Genomic DNA, 17,514 nt, shown 5'->3' with positions numbered 1-17,514 from the left:
CTTCTCAATTTGATAAGCCAAGCTTCCATTAGCAGGAGAAAATTTCAAATGAATGGAATTGGAAAATGCTGAGTAGAAAAGACCACGTTGTTTTCTCTGACTCCCTTAGAATGTTCACTCGGGAAAATCAACCATCACACAAGCTGTCTAACGACCACACGCTACTCTTCTGGAAAGACCACAGAGGGCTCTGGTTAACAGTTCTAGATGAACCTCTCGCCCAACCACCCCACCCAAGTTCCAGATGAATGAAGCTGTCTAAACCCTACAAGATAAGCTAGCCAGTATCTGAATGACTTGGTGCCACAAGAAGTCCAATTGCCCACTTGAATTTTTTTTTTTTTTTAGTTTTTATTAGTGAAACACCATGAGGTACAGTTGTAGACTTACAAATTTTTGTGCCTGGATTTCTTAAGCTACCTAATTTATAAATTAGTATGAAATGTTTCTGTTTTGCAAAGTTATTGTTTGTTTTCAGTGCTAGGATTTGGCCCATACATGGAAGGCAAGTTCTCTATGGCTACGTTACACCTTCAGCCCAGGTTTGCCAGTTTCTCTGCTGTTGGGCCTCTTCCGAGAACTCCAGAATGATATATTCAACTGCCTTTAGAACATTTCAACTTAGATGACTAAGAGGTACCTCAAATTTATATGTCCCAAAATGACTGTGTCCTCTGCCCTGTTCTTCCCTGTTCTAGTTAAAAACAACTTAAATCTTCCAGTTATGCAGGTAAAAAAAAAAAAAACTTGGTGTCATTCTTCATGTCTCTTTATTATCCTATAGCCACTATTTTAGAGAACAGTATATTCCAATTACATCTAGATTTTGACTTTTCACCACCATTCACACTACACTGGCCCAAGCTGCCACCATCTATCCCCTGCACTACAAGTCTCCTTACAGATCTTTTACTGCCCATGCCCGTGTTCATCTGCCATCCCCAGAGGGATCAGGCTAAAATGTTGGTGTATCTCTGTCCTCTATTCAGAATTCTCTGACCCTTCATCACAGTCAGAGTAAGCAGAAGCCAATGATGTCTCCATTAGGATGGCTTGTGTCGACTGTACATAATGCAATAAAAAAGAGGAGGGTCATGCATTTTTTGAAATGTACAAGGTTTCATTTTCTCCACATGTTGCCAACACTTGTTTCAAATCTTTTTTGGTTACAGCCATTTCACAGGTGTTAGGTGACAGCGATGTGGTTTTGATTAGCATTTTCCTGATAATTAATGATGTTGATTATTTTCATGAGTGCTGATGATCACATTTCACGTATGGGTTGGCCATTGGTATGTCTTTTGAAATGTCTACTGAATGTCTACTGAAATCTCTGCTTTGGTATTATCCTTCACCCACATCAAGGTCGAAGACAGTGATTTTAGTTCTTTATTGTCTAGTATTCCTCTCCCCCCAGTCAAAGAGAAGTTCCATAAAGTAAGCAAGTTTATCCAATTTGTTTACTGCTGTTTCTCTGGAATTCAGAAGAGTATGAGAACATTCAAGCCTTACTTAGGGAATGATACATTTTCTCAGAACAGTTTATGCCATCTCAGTGACAACTAAAAACAGGAAATGGAGGAAGATACAGTTAAGGAAAATTCTAACACAGAGCTGTAATGATGGTTTTCACTTAGTTCTTCTTTCAGTCACGCATTCAGGTTTTTAGTTGAATTCTTGAATATTTTAGTTCAGTCAGAAAGGAGTGGCTATGCTAAAGCAAAATTCACTTATTTTTTCCCGGTATTCCTCTTCTGACTTTGAGCCTCTGTCTCCTGGAGTCCTAGGAGAACTGCATCCGCCTCTAGTATGGTTGTATCTGTTGTCGCTCCCAGAAACCTCGATGTGAGTTCAAGGTCTAACAGCCGCAGCCGAACTCTGCTTCCCTTCTGGTATTTCCTAAGTGGCAAGAAAGAAAATGCCTATTAATCTGTTACGTTATGACATGAATTTAGCAAAAATAAAAAGGCAGGCACTAGAATCTAAGAGACTGACAGGAAAAAAACTGTTAGTTAGAATCTAAGGCACCGTTAATGATTTATGCCAAAATTAAAAAGCATCCTCGAATGAAATTCAAACAAGCCAGTTCTTCAAACTGACATTTATTTTTTTAAAATGTCATTCTATTTTCTTTTTTGAGCCATATTTGGCAGTGCTCAGGGTATACTCTTGGCTCTGAGCTCAGGGTCACTCCTGGTGTGTGAGGGGAACATCTGGGATGCCAGGGATCAAGTCTGAGTCAGCTGTGTGCAAGGCAAACACCCGACCTGCTGTACTATCACTCTGGCTCCAGAGATATCATTCTTTCTTAATGTCTGTCCTCCCGTTGTTCATCGATTTGCTCAAGCGGGCCCAGTAACATCTCCATTGTGAGACTTCTTGTTGCTGTGTTTGGCAGATTGAATACTCTCAGTAGCTTGCCAGGCTCTCCGAGAGGGGCAGAGGAATCGAACCTGGCTTGGCCAGGCTGCCTGCGTACAAGGCAAACGCCCTACCACTGTGCTATCACTCCAGCCTTCTTAATGTCAGAGAATATCAAAAAGAAAAAAACTCTACGAAAATCTATTCCCTCTAAAATTAAAAAAAAATTTAAGTAAATTGTACTACCGTGTAATATATTCAAGTATTTTATAATGCTAAATGAACACTGATATCTATGTTTCTTCCTTGAACAATTATTTTCATTCAAGATCATTAGGAAAAGTATAGTTACTGATTGAAAAACCAAAAATCTTTAAATATCCAAATATATCCTTCATGTGTTAAATCTAAAACTAAAATAATTTTATATAAACAGAAAACGAAACAAAATTCTCATGGTGCTGATAATTTTTGCAGATCAAATAATGTATAATATCTCCAGTGCTTGATTAGTCATTCTACAAGAATTTATAAATGTACAGGCAAAGACATTAGGTTGTCTTTTCAAAAAAAGTTATTTTCTAACTGTAGAAGTAAAGGTTCTTCTGTAAAAAATGAAGAGTTGTCAGACATAACATCTAGTCCTAAAAGTATATTCACAACATGTTTCATATATGTATTTGGCAGCACAGATCAAAAAAAATTTAAGAATACACTGTTAATGTAGGCATACTTTATATTCCCAGAATATAAAAATTAAAGAAAATGTTTCATGTGTATTAAGTACTGGGGAAATAAAGTGAGCTCACAAAAAAGGCAAAACTAAACACCATTTTCTCCATTATTTGGATCTGTAACTAGTATTCTAATTCTCTTATTGGCCCCCACACAAATGATGGTGATTTATTTGATCAGCTTTAGTATTCTCACTCCTTCTCACTTCCTCTGCAATATCCAATTAGGTGTTCCAATTTTGTTCATTTATTAGCAGATACTTCTTGGACTCAGCCCTTCAAGTATTATTACCCCTTCTCACAGCTTGAGTTACACTGTAATCTTCCTAGAGCTCAAATTTCCAATCCATTCCTCAGGAGAAGTTCTGTACCTCCTATGTTTAAGTAGAAATGGCCATGTGTCCATTTGTGTCCAAAGAGCCTCAACACCCCTTCCCCCTCCCCCCCCATTCCAGAATAAAGACTCTTGCTGAAATTCCCGGGAAGAAAGAGGTTTTGAAGTCATAAAGATTCAGGCCGCAAATCTGAGCCTTACTATGTAAGTTAGCTGGGGAACCCTGAGTAGCCAGCCCACTTTCTTAACATAACTTTCCCTTCTATGTAAGACATCCTAATCACTTGGTAGGTTTGCACAGTGAACGTAATGTCAGCGCCCCTCACTTAAGTCAACCTCTGAATTCTCATTAGACTCTAGGCACCCCAAGGTAAATTTATCTCTCTATCCTTGTGTTGGGCTGGAGCAATAGCACAGCAGTAGGGCGTCTGCCTTACAAGCGGCCAACATGGCCGACCCGAGTTCGATTCCTCCGCCCCTCTCGGAGAGCCCGGCAAGCTACCGAGAGTATCTCGCCCGCACAGCAGAGCCTGGCAAGCTCCTCGTGACGTATTCGATATGCCAGACACAGTAACAAGAGTCACAATGGAGACGTTACTGGGCCCGCTCGAGCAAATCGATGAACAATGGGAGGACAGTGATCCTTGTGTTAATGCAGAATGTACTCTCTCCACATTATGAGATGCAGTAGCAGCCAATACTAAGAAACGCTCCATCTTCCTTACCAAAACTCATGGAAAGGTCCCACTGAGCTGGCAAAGAAGATGAAAGGCAAGGTACAGGTCACTCCTGTGTGTTGAATAACTGAAGACTCTTCTAAATGCAAATATTGTGCATGAAACAAAGGTCTTGAGAAGATTCTGGCATGTCAGAATCTCGAAGATTCTGATTCTGAAGTTACTTCGGAATAACTTGATTTTTATGGTACTTGTGCTATATTTCCAAGTGGACTGCAATCTTATTCTGGGTAAGAGTCAATCACATCTACGTTTCTCACAATATCAAGATGGATACAGTGTTAACCCCTACACCATGTCGCCAGTTCCACAGTTCTGAATACGACGTAAATCAAAGGAAGCAAGCTCAAATGATGACCTGGCAAATCTATGGTGGGGTTTAGAAATCTGTTGTTTTAACAACCCCGTAGGTGATATTGCTATGGCTATGGTACCACTTGAGCAAATCTGGCTTAGAATCAACCTTTACTGCGTGTAATCAACTACAGAAGGGATGAAAGGAGACCCTGCACTAACACCAAGGCCAGTATGAAGAGGACCCAAGAAGTCCCTGGCCACCATTCCCGACTTTTGAGAGTAAGAGATGTTTTTCCTAAGTGACTTCTGAGTAGTTTAGACAGACCAAGAATAAAAAGTCGATCCAAGTCAGCGCAAAGAAGACAGAAAGGAGAAATACCTTAACAAGAGTCTGAGAGCAGGAGGGACAGGTCTACTGAAGCGTGTGCATGCCTCACCCACGCCCCACCACTGGTACCCCACTATCCCCCTGAGCTCTGCCAGGAACAAGTCCCAACCACTAAGCTGCGAGCAGCCTCTGAGTGCCACTGAATTTGGCCCCGGAATCAGAGGCCCCAAGAGCCTGGTGTCGACTGCCTTGTCAGCACAGCTCACTCTGGGGAACCCAGGTCATGGAAAGGTCGGGGCATCTCTCCCTCAAGAGGCGCCAGTAGTCATTAAGTTAGAGTGGACGTTTCCCTCTTGTCTTAATTTTGAAATATGAAAGGCAAAGAAAAATGAATGTATTTCTGAGAAGTCTGCTACTACCATGCAGTCTGAGGTGACTGTGATCACCTTCAGGGCTGTAATCTCTGATAATCGCTTTCACTACTTACTCTTCCTGCCTGTTACACCTGATAAGATTAACTCATTAATTTTATTAATGCACTGTGATTTACAAAGTTGTTTAACAGCAGAATTTCAGGCACGCACTGTTCCAACAGCAGTCCCACCCCCAATGTCCCCAACCCCCACCATATCTCCCGGACAGGAATATTTTCTAATTTGGTGCTGCAGCGTCGGTGCTGTGGGTTACATATACAGCATCCTTACACCAACAATGTGTCCGAGGCCTCTGGTCCCTAGCCTTCTTACTCCTTGTCCACCTCTCATTTCCTCCCCCCTGTTTCTTTTCTTTCAGGTCCAATTTTCCTACTCTGGATCCAGGGTAGCAGTTATTCCTCATCCCTTTTGACACATGACAAGATTTAAAACGAACATGCTAGTAAATTATTTCCCCAGATTCTGTGGTCTTTAAACTGTCACCGTATTCAAAGATTCTTACAGGAAGAACTGGAGAGAGAATATAGCACTTGTCATGTGGATGACCCCGGTTTAACCCCCAGCACTGCACGTGATCTCCCAAACCCCACCAGAAGTCATCCTTAAACTCAGAGGAAGGACTAAGCCCTGAGCACTAACAAGTATGGCCCTCTCTCTCCCTGACCCTCAAAATGCTTGAAGAGGCAAGCAACACATGATTAAGAGTGGGGACTCCGAGTGGGTCAGTTACTTTATCTTTGCCGCAGCATCCTTATTTGTAAAATGAACATATTTATGATTGTCTCTTCGATTCTCGTATGAAATGAGTTACCACACTCCAAGTCCTTATAAAGTTCAATAAATGTTAGCTACCATCACCAACCACCTCCTCCGACTCCTGAGGAAGCACAAGAGCTCTCCTCGGTGTAATTCCAAGTTATAACTAAATCAACAAGGAATCCCGATGGAAGGAAGTCTGGGGGTGCATTTTCTTTCAGGATTTGCTTTGGTTCAAATCCTACTTATTTTAATGTCACAAGCATTCCTCCCCCCAAGTATGCCATAAATGTTCTATATAAATAAAACAATTTCCTTTGAAATAAATGTTGTTTATGTTGGGAGTGCCTGATACAATAGCCACGAAATACACAAGTGAAATGCAGAAAATTACATAGTAACAGTCCACATTTCTCAATATTTAATACATTAGCTGGAAATAAGAAAGTAGGACTATATAATTCATCACAAAGGGTCACAGTGATTATCTACTGTAGTATTCTCTTCAACACTGGATCAAGGATGGCTGAGAAAGAGCCCTCTAACTTCACCTGACTGCGATCACTTTTCAATCTTCTACCATTGTGGTGGCGGTATGAGAGGCCCAACCCAGGGCTTCACACATGCAAGGCACGTGCTCTACTACTGAGGCACTTTCCTGGTGCTTCATTTATTTTTTGATAAAGCCACTCATGTCTAAAATAGCATTTTTAGCAATGCCATTTCTAGAAGGAGGAAGCTTTCTTCTATGGGTTCACTGAACTTCCAAAAAGCATTATTCGTAGCTTCTTTTCAACAGCAGATTTCTAGCCTAGTCAGCCATCACCTTTCATGTATGTTTTCTTTCAATAATGGGATTTTAGATTTTAAATATTCTTCTGCTAGTTTTTTTTTGTTTCCCAGAAAAAAAAATAAAAAACTTAGCTTTCCTGAATGCCATGGATCATATCAACACACTCTGCTCTAAAATAAAATAAAGCACACATTTCCATAAGTAAAATTTTGCTCCAGGGGGCTTAGATTATCTGATAATTTAAAACAAGATAAAGAAATCTTGTTCTAAATTTTAAGCCTGTTTACCTTTCTTGACTTAAATAAAATGGGTTATCACTTCATCCTTCCAACATCGTAGCCTTCCAACAATCAGTTCTATTGTTTTGCTTTATTGCTAATATGCTTCTTGAGGAAACACAGGACTCCACTGAGCCAGTTCACTGGGCCACACACCAAGCCACCACTCTTCTTTGCTGATGTCTAGAACCACACTTCATAATGCATGTAAAGAAGAAAAATTTCATTTCACTACCTTTGGTCAAACTCAAGTCTAACCCTATTACAAAATAGTAAGAACATGTGCTTAGGGAATCAGGTGCACAGATGTAGTACGTTTTCAACCTTGTTTTATTTACGTTTGGTATTTAGTTTTGGTTACACCCAATGGTGCAGGGGCTACTCCTGGCACAGTCCTCAGGGAATGTGCAGTGCCAGAGACTGAACCTAGGGCTCTTGAATGCAAAGCATCGTTCCAGTCCTTTTAGCTCCTCCTGAATCCCAGACTTTCAACTTTCAAATATGAAGTCAGGGGCTAAAGTGCGGCCTTGCAAATGTGAGGATGGGAGTTAGACTCCAGGTGGTCAGGGTTACTGTTGGCTCTGTGCCCAGGGATCACTCCCGGCAGTGCTGGGTCGGGGGACAACATATGGTGTTGGGGGTTAAACATCAGTCAATCACACGCAAAGAAAGAGCATTACCTGCTGTGCTCTTTAGTGTCAAATTCTTTTTTTGGGGGGTGGGGGGATGGGGTTAGGGTTACACCAGTTGTGCTCTGGGCTTACTCTCCAGGCTGTGCTCAGGGTTCACTCCTGGCAGTGCTCGGGGTTGGGGAAGCACCACATGTGGTGATCAACACTGAACCCACCTCACAAGTTCCTTACCACCTGTACTGCCTTTCTAGCCCTCCAGCTTACTATTTTAATTGTGTCCCTTTCAACAAATGGTTTCTCAAACTGGTAATGATGAATGAAATTATCAGGAAACATAATGTCATAACTTTATGTAATACTGATTTTTTTCTCATTTTTTTTCCTTTTTAAGCTATGGGGGAATAAAAACCAGAAAATATTTTTCAAATACATTCCGGTTCATTATTCAAATACTCTAGTTCATTATAATGCTGCTGTCTTGAAGGCAAATCAGCCGTCTCCCACAAGCTTAGTCACATCGAAAATAACCTCGTTTTCACTGTGTGTTTCTTTGAGCTTCAACTCCGTCTCTGGCGGATCTTTGTGAACCCCAGCCTAGATGGACTCCTTCCCAGCCCTTCCCACGACTGCTCCCTTCTCTCTTCTCCGGGACAAAGCTCCGACCAGAAGCCGCTGTAGGAAATGAGTCCGCACGTCTAGTTGTTGAGGAAAAGGGTAATTAAACCTGGTTTTGCATTTCTATGCTAGAGACACAGTTTAAAGGCTTTTCCTTTGGCGAGGACATTGTGACATTCTTTCCCATTTGCACACTGGGGATGGTTCTTGGTCCTTAGACACAACGTTGCTCTTACTAGTCCTGTGCTAAAAGGATGTTAGATACGAAGTCAATAAATACAAGATCTGGACTGGACATCGACTGAACATCTCAGTCTCCAAGGGAATACTGTGAGGAATTCAGGCGCTGCGAATCAATTTAGCTGTCTTGCTAGAGTAAACATAAATCTGTAATCATCACTCACAGAGGTTTTAAAAACAGTTCTTTCCCAAACATTAACCATTCATGTTTTCATTGTAACAAGTTAAACTAGTTTAAAATGTTTTTCTAATTTTTTACAATTCCTTACAATTTTAAGTAATTTTTAAGGGAAAAGGAAACTATTTCTAATAATTTAACGCAGATTCATTTTTTCTAATTTGTACAAATGTTCAGTGATTGATCTACATGTGAAGCGAGAAACTTGTGTGCATATGAGAGAGAGAGAGAGAGAAAGAGAGAGAGAGAGAGAGAGAGAGAGAGAGAGAGCGCATACACAGAGGGGAATGTTTATACTTTTATTTTTGGTTTTGTTTTGATTTGGGGTTATACCAAGCCCCAATGTGCTCAGGGGACCATGCAAGGTAAGCGTACTACCTGATCTTTCTGGTCCCACTTTATTTTTATTTTCATGAACTGTTTAAGTGTCAATGTACTCAGCATTAGAAAGCACAATTAGAACAGACCTAAGAACATTTTTTTTTGTTTTTGGGGTCACATCTAGTGATGCTCAAGTTACTCCTGGCTCTGCACTCAGGAGTTAGTCCGGGCAGTACTGGGGGGACCATATGGGATGCCGGGGAATTGAACTCGTGTCGGCCACGTGCAAGGCAAACACCCTCCCCACTGTACTATCACTCCGGCCTAGATCTAAGAACTTTTACATTTTCATGATTTAATCCAATTTTATATCATTTAAACTGCTTGAGAGTTGGTATAGTTAAGGGTGATTTTAAGAATAAAGCATATAAATTACATTTGCAAAATTTTAAGACCTTTTTAGCTAAATGAAATACTATTATACAATTCAAATGTCAAATTGAGAAGTGACCCTTATACGCAGAGGACTTGGTATAGTTTTAGGACTTGTCTGCTATGGCTCCATCTCTGAATAAGATAGATGAATGGCTGATGGGCACACATAAAAAATGCTCAGCATCACTAATTACTAGGGAAATTCAAACCAAAATGACAATGAGATATGATCCCATACCAGTGAGAATGGTGCATATCAAAAAACTAGAAACAATCTGTGTTGGTGAGGATGTGGTGAAAAAGAAACTCTCATCCACAACTGGTCGGAATGTTGTTCTGCTCACTCCCGGAGGAAAAATGGAAATTTCTCAGAAAAGAAGAGAGCTGCCATATGACCCAGCGTTCTACTTCTTTATTATCTACACCCACGACATAAAATCATTCGTTCATCCCATCCAAAAATGGGGCAATGAAATGAACAGAAACTTTCTCAAAGAAGAAATCCAAATGGCAAAAAAGCACATGAGAAAATGCTCTACATCATTAATCATCAGGGAGATGCAGATTAAAATCACAATGAGATACCATCTCACACATCAGAGACTGGCCCACATTCAAAAGAACAAAAGCAACCAACGCTGGCGCGGATGTGGCGAGAAAGGGACACTCCTTCACTGTTGGTGGGAATGCCGACTGGTTCAGCCCTTTTGGAAAACAGTATGGACGATTCTCAAAAAATTAGAAATTGAGCTCCCATTTGACCCAGCGATACCACTCCTGGGAATATATCCCAGAGGGGCAAAAATGTATAGTCGAAGTGACATCTGCACTTGTTTGTTCATTGCAGCACTCTTCACAATAGCCAGAAACTGGAAGAAACCTGAATGCCCACGAACAGATGACTGGTTAAAGAAACTTTGGTACATCTACACAATGGAGTACTATGTAGCTGTTAGAAAAGATGAAGTCATGAAATTTACATACAAGTGGTACAATATGGAAAGTATCATGCTAAGCGAAATGAGTCAGAAAGAGAGGGATAGACATAGAAAGATTGCATTCATCTGGGGGATATAAAGTAACAAAGTATGAGATTAATACCCAAGAATAGCTGAGATCAGCACCAGGAGGATTACCCCATAACTTAGAGGCCAGCCGGGTATCCTAGAGGAAAGGGCAGTTCAGATAGAGAAGGGAGCACCAAATAAAGGATGTTTGGAGGATCCTCCCAGGAGGGGAGATGCATGTCGAAAGTAGACTATGGACTGAACATGTTTGCCACTCAATGCCTCTTTTGCAGACCACAACACCCAAAAGGAGAGAGAGAACACAGGGGATTGCCCTGCCACAGAGACAGGGGAGATGGGGGGATGGGGGTGGGGGGATATTATCCATGGTAGTGAAAAATGGGCACTGGTGGAGGGATGGGTATTTGATCATTGTATGACCGAAACCCAAGCACAAAGATTTGTAAACCTACAACTGTACCCCATGGTGCTTCACTAATAAAAAAAAAAATCATTCGTTCATAAGGTGATACCAAACCATTATTCATTGCAGCACTCCGCATAATAATTAGGATATGGAATAATCCAGGTGTCCAACAGAGAAGTGGAAAATGTAGGAATGGTACACAGACACGAGGGAACACTGTGCAGCTGCAGGGAATAAAATCATGCAATTTGCTGCAACTTGGGAGGAACTGAGTGTATCGTGTGAAGTAAAGTAGGTCGGAAGAAAACAAACACTGGATGATGTCATGTATCTCTGGTATATAGAAAACAAGACAAGGGAATGCAAGGGAGAGAAATGAGAAGAAATCAAGGGTGGAAGTGAGAAGAGGGGGATGGGAGGATACGGGAGCAGGGGCCCGGGGTCCTAGTACATCAGTGGTGCAGAGGCGAGGCAAATGTCTATATGTGAACCACACAGCACTGCAAGCAGGGGGCCCAAACTATGATAACTAAACTTAAAAACGTGCCTCTCATGGAGGCAGGCTGAGGGTGGGGCACTGGTGGAGCAATGGTCACTACTGGTGGTGGGCTTAGTGTTGGGGCATCGCATGCCTGAAATTTTATCACGAACAACTTTGTAAATCCTGGTGCCTTGATGAAAATAAATATTTTCTTAAAAAGGATAAAAAGAAGTGGGAAGAGAACTCTATACCTGTCTGAAAATGGCAAGAGGCCTTGCTATTAAAAGAGGCAAGATTTCTGGCATCTACTTCATGTGTCTTCAGAAGCCAACATAAGTAAATAGCTGGAAATTACCCTACTCGGATGATCAGAAGCAAGGAGGGCGAACTTCCATAACAGAGCTGACTGGAAAAGGAATTGATATGATCCAGCAATTCCACTTCTTGATTATCTACACCCAAGACATAAAAACATTCATTCTTAAGGTGACACACCATTACCCAATGCAGCACTCAGCACAATAATTAGGATGTGGAATCATATCCTACTAGTGGAAAAAATCATAGGAACTTTTCAAAAATAGGTCAATGCCGTGTTTATGATGTGATGAAAACTTCCAATGATGTAGAAATAAACGAAGGAAACACAAAAGGTAGAAATCCAGGTAAAAGAGGGCAGAATGTAGGTGAGTATGCCCAAACGTTAAAGCCAGGTTACCTTTCAGATTACCTTTCCATCCTTCACCCTTCCAGAACACAGAGCACAGTGCTCTCATTAAGGACTTCCTGATTGGTGTATCTGATACACATGATGAGTTTTCATCTGGCTCAAGACTGAAGCCAATAGTCATTCTTAACATGGCTGCAGGTTTGATCACAGGATACAATTTGGAGAGAATGAATACTAAGCAAATTCTAAGTCAGTCCTAGTCTCAATGAGAAAAATAACTTAATGATGTGAAATGTAGAAACCTGGAATTGGTCTCTTTTAAATTAATTTACTGACTTATAGATTTTGGGTTACACTGGCTGTGTTCAGGGTTTTTATTCCTGGCTCTGCGCTCAGGAATCACTCGTGGGACCATATGGAGTGCCAGGGCTTGAACCCAGGTCAGCCATGTGCAAGGCAAGTACAGTGCCGTCCCTTTTGCTCCACGCCTTGGTAGGTAGAGGCCTAGAGCCTCAAGGGCTCCCTTGAATACATCTGTGCGGTACTTCCAAACTTCTGCCTGGCTGCATGCATTTCAGGGCACCAAGCACAATACACACTTGATACCGGCACAGATTAGATTCAAAGAATAAATAAATAAAAGATTCTCAAATGCTCCTTCCACACAACTTCTGTGACTGGTTCTGCAAAATTTGGGGCGGACACTGGGCAACCGATTTCCACCACGGGTCACGCGTGCTTGGGCGCCTGAACTCCGTTCTCCATTCGGCCTGATTTTAAATCCCGAGCAGCAGTTGCATGGCGACAGGGCGGTACCCAGAATGCTGCAAGCAGCCCCGAGCCATCCAGGGTCATCCGTGTCAAACGCCTCCACAAGGTCTCGGGGGCTTCTGCTTCCAGCCCCAGGGAGGAAATCATTTCTGGGGAGATGGAGGAAATCGTTTTGGGAGAAGCTATTTTGAGCAGGGCCATACTATTGAGGCGAAGGAAGCAAAATCCCGACAAGTCAGCTGTCTTTGGAATCAAATTCTGCCTGAGCTCCCCCCAAACCTCCACCCCATGCCCGCCCCCAAATTTTTATGACCTCCAGAGACACTGGAACAAAGTCAAAACATGTATTTCTGATTTGAAGTTCCAAGTAAAAATTTGTGTTTGTCTTTAGGAAAACAAAAAATCGTTTGTAGGAGGCTACAGCTATTTCCCTGGGATGAGGTGATTATACGGTTTTAAGCTCTTATGACCCAGAAAGTAACATTTAAAAAAAAAAACAACTGAAATTCCAAAGAAAGAGTGTTTGGTTGGGCTTTTGACCATTGTAAAGATCTCTTAAAAAAAAAAAAAAACCCAACCGTAATGCTTTTAAAGTGAACTAAAATAGGGTAAAATAGTGATTGGAATTTTCTTTTTCTTTACTGCTAAAAAGCAGTAACCTCTAATAAGATACCAGGTTGGGATGGTGGGGGGGCGGGGGACAATGAAGTGGGCTGGAAGGAACACGCAGGCACGGGGCCTTGGCACTTTGGTGCTGGTGGAGTGATGTAACTGTACGCCAGGACAATAGAAATATAGGATCTAAACTATAATAATTTTTTAAGAAAGTGGCAGAGGGTTGTGGGCGTTTTGTGGTGATGCACATACCTTTGTACATCAGACGTGAATATATTAATGCTACTGTAACCATGTTGCCTAAACTATAGCCATAATAATGAAAAGAAACTTAATAGTGATTGATTTTCATGTCCCATGTTCAGCTCACTTTTGTTGTAGTAGTCATCTCTATCCTGCATTCCTGGTCCGGGTAATGACTTTAAAAGCAATGCCTGCAAAGTGAGCCAGAAACACGCATGAGACTTGAGCCTTTTTAAATGTCTGAGTTTGAATCTACAACTGGATGCCCTGGTAGTACTCGGGACTACTCCTAGCTCGGCATTTGGGGTTGCTCCCAGTGGTGCTCAGGCGGTAACCACACAGTGCTGGGGATGGAGCCGAGGGCAACTGTATGCGGAGCATGAACTCAAGACTTTTTTTTTTAATTCCCCCCACCCTCTTTTTTTTTTAAAATAAATCACAGTGAGATAGTTACAAAGCTTTCATGATTGAGTTTCAGTCATACAATGATTGAACACCCATCCCTCCACCAGTGAACACTTTCTACCACCAATGTCCCCAGTAACCCTCCTGCCACCCCCACCCACCCCACCCCTGGCTCTATGGCAGACAATTTCCTCTTACTCTCTCTCTCCTTTTGGGCATTATGGTTTGCAATACACATACTGAGAGGCCCTCATGCGTGGTCCTTTATCTACTTTCAGCACACATCGCCCATCCTGAGTGATCCCTCCAACCATCACTGACTTAGTGATCCCTTCCCTATCCCAGCTGCCTTCTCCCCCAGCTCATGTGAACTCAGATCTTTGAGGTATCCCTCCAGTTCCTTTAGAGTTTAACCTGCCAAGGAAAGCATAGTTCCCATAAAAGCCATGGCTGATTGCTTTATGAGTCAGCGATGTTTACAGAGATCACACTTTGGTAGGGAGAAAAAGACACAAAATCAGAGAGCACTGAATGTTACGCGCACAATAACATAAGGTGCATGACACAGAAGGTGGTGAAGGAATGCCTCTCTGAGAAAGTGGCATTGAAGCGGAGTCCTGAACCAGGAAAAAAACAGGGAAAATAGATCAGGACCCCAGTGAGTTCACCTCAGACCTATGAAAATGATTTATATTAAAAAGATCAGTAACAAGTGTTGGTGAGGTTGGGGAGCCAGTGTCAGTCTTGCAGACACTTCCTGGTGGGAATGTACACTGGCTCTGTCTCCCTGAAAAACAGTATGAAGGTAGCAGGAAAAACAGCTATAATATGATCCAGCAATTCTACTCCTAGGAATCTATCTGAAGAACACAAAAGGAAATATACATTTATATATTTTATATATATTTATTTGCTCGAGCGGGCCCAGTAATGTCTCCATTGGAGACTTTGTTGTTACTGTGTCTGGCATATCGAATACGTCACAGGGAGCTTGCCAGGCTCTGCCATGCAGGCGAGATACTCTCGGTAGCTTGCCGGGCTCTCCGAGAGGGGCGGAGGAATCGAACTTGGGTCGGCCATGTTGGCTGCGTGCAAGGCAAACGCCCTACCCGCTGTGCTATTTATATATTTATATATTTATGTAAATAGCACAGCGGGTAGGGCGTCTGCCTTGCACGCAGCCAGCCTGGCTGAGCCAGATTCGATTCCTCTGACCCTCTCGGAGAGCCCGGCAAGCTACCGAGAGTCTCTCGCCTGCATGGCAGAGCCTGGCAAGCTACCTGTGATGTATTCAGTATGCCAAACACAGTAACAGCAAAGTCTCAAAAAAAAGGGAGACTTACTGAGCCCGCTCGAGCAAATCGATGAACAACGGGAGGAGAGAGATAGCTATATTCATTGCAGTGCTACTTATAATATCTAAGATATAAAAACAATACAAGTCCAAGATCAAATGAGTGGATATAGATGTGGTACGTATACACAGTGGATACGAATAAGCTACAAGAAAAAGCAGAAATAGGGCCAGAGCCATAGTACAGCAGGTAGGGATCCCGCTTTGGGTTCAGCTGGCCCAAGCTCCACATATGGTTCCCTGGGCCCCTCCAGGAGTGACTGCTGAGTGCAGAGCCAGGACTAAACCCTGAGCACTGCTGGGTATAACCCCAAACAAACACAAAAACAAGAAGACGTCTCCCTGGATAACTGGGATGGAATTGCAGGGGTTTCAGAAGGAGGAGCAGTTGGATGATCTCGTATAAGAGAAGCATAGAATCACAGAATGGGAACAGACACAACCAAATGAGAACAAAGCGTGAGCTCTGAGGACTGAAGAAGAAGGTGGAGAGGAGTCAGTGAATTGTGTTGGAAGAATATTTTGGTGCTGGTTATAGTGAGGTAACATACATTTGATGAGGTGTGAACTGGCACTCCTAAAACATCTATAGTGTTGTGGAAATATTTTATTTCATAAAAAAGGTGTGTGTGTGTGTGTGTGTGTGTGTGTGTGTGTGTGTGTGTAGGGAACATTCTGTGGGAGATGGGAGCAAAGTATTTCAGCTAGAAGCAAACTGGTCTAAAGTTTCAAAGGTAGGAAAAAGACAGAGTAGAAAGAAGGAAGTGAGGAGCTGAGATAGCACAGTGGGTAGGGCGTTTGCCTTGCACACGGATGACCCGGGTTCAATTCCCAGCATCCCATTTGGTCCCTGAGCACTGCCAGAAGTAATTCCTGAATGCATGAGCCAGGAGTAAGCCCTGTGCATGGCTGGGTGTGACAAAAAAGAAAAAAAAAGAAGTGAAGAAAAATGCTGGGTGACAGGGGGGCTGGGAAGAGCAGTGGTCAGAGGACAGGAGGCCGGTCAGGGGCTAGTTCATACAACTGTGTGATTGTATGAAAGGTTTACTGTAGATTTCAGAAGCTCACCAATGCCTAGGGAAGGGAAGTGGGTGATTACATTTCTGTCTTTAAGCCCACTTTGGTTACTCTGTGTGACACTAGCACTAAGGAGTGAGAACGGAGTCTGAGTGGGAGGATGGAAGCCCTGTCAGGAACCCCACAGGGCAAGCACACTGCAGTGAGACAGAACATTCCAGGCTCAGGGCAGCAAGACCTAATCCCACTCACAAGGTTACCTGTTTACAACCAAGGGAGGGATTCCTTTAATTTGGTTATGTACTCCATTACTATAGATACATATTCTTGGTTTAACAAACAACTCTGCAAGTGGAAAAACACCCACTTCCTGTCAAAATGGGTAGTGGCCTGGCGGTTGGGCTCCTTGGGGCCGGTGGGGTTCTCTCTCTGTCGGCATCAGAATGGGGACCCTAAGCCAGACAGGAGCTGACAAGGTTTCCCAGATCTGTGATTGGAATGGGGGAGGCATTGCGAATTTCCAAAGCCAAGTCTAGCTACGCCCGCAACTGCCTCCTTAGCCATGGCCTATGTTGGGCTGCTCTAATAAAACACCCGAGACTGAAAGTCTGAACAATTCGAAATGTACTTTCTCTCGGTTCTCTGGAGGTCTGCAGTTCAAGATCAATGTTCTGTCTCTGGGGTGGGGTGCTTCTCAACATGCAGTTGGCTGGCCCTTCGCTATGTCATCCCGTGGCCCGCTCGGGGTGAACACACGGCCGGGAAATGCTTTCCTGTCTCTCCCTCCATCCACAGGGACACCAGCCCAGCCGGACTGAGCTCCTGTAACCTCACTTGCCTTTATCATGGGTCTCCATGCACTGTACTACTGAAAGTAAGACTTCCGCATATGAACTCGGGGGAACACAATTCAATCCACAAAACGTGTCATTTTCGTTCAGTGTTCCTATGTGGGTGAGAACAGGCAAATATCCAATTAATTTGAAATATGTTTTGGTTACCCTCCCCGCTATTTTGGGTTTTGTTTTTGGGCCACCACGGGTGTGTGTGT

At 42.7% G+C, this 17,514-nt stretch overlaps 1 protein-coding gene across 1 annotated transcript in view; it reads right to left on the bottom strand.

Annotated features, from left to right (window-relative positions):
* Positions 1-353: 353 nt before the first annotated feature.
* The window catches only part of MRPS28 (mitochondrial ribosomal protein S28), a 101,825-nt gene continuing 84,664 nt past the window's right edge, over positions 354-17,514 (bottom strand). Inside the window, 2 exon segments of the mRNA XM_056110536.1 lie at positions 354-1,772; positions 1,775-1,899. Of these exon segments, the coding sequence (XP_055966511.1) occupies positions 1,696-1,772; positions 1,775-1,899 (202 nt within the window). The 3' untranslated portion in view covers positions 354-1,695.

The sequence above is a fragment of the Sorex fumeus genome, unplaced genomic scaffold, assembly GCF_029834395.1.
Source record: "Sorex fumeus unplaced genomic scaffold, SorFum_2.1 ptg000002l, whole genome shotgun sequence".
In the NCBI taxonomy this organism is placed as follows: domain Eukaryota; kingdom Metazoa; phylum Chordata; class Mammalia; order Eulipotyphla; family Soricidae; genus Sorex; species Sorex fumeus.
The sequence above is the reverse complement of the archived record's forward strand: the minus strand, read 5'-3'. Positions and strand labels throughout refer to the sequence as shown.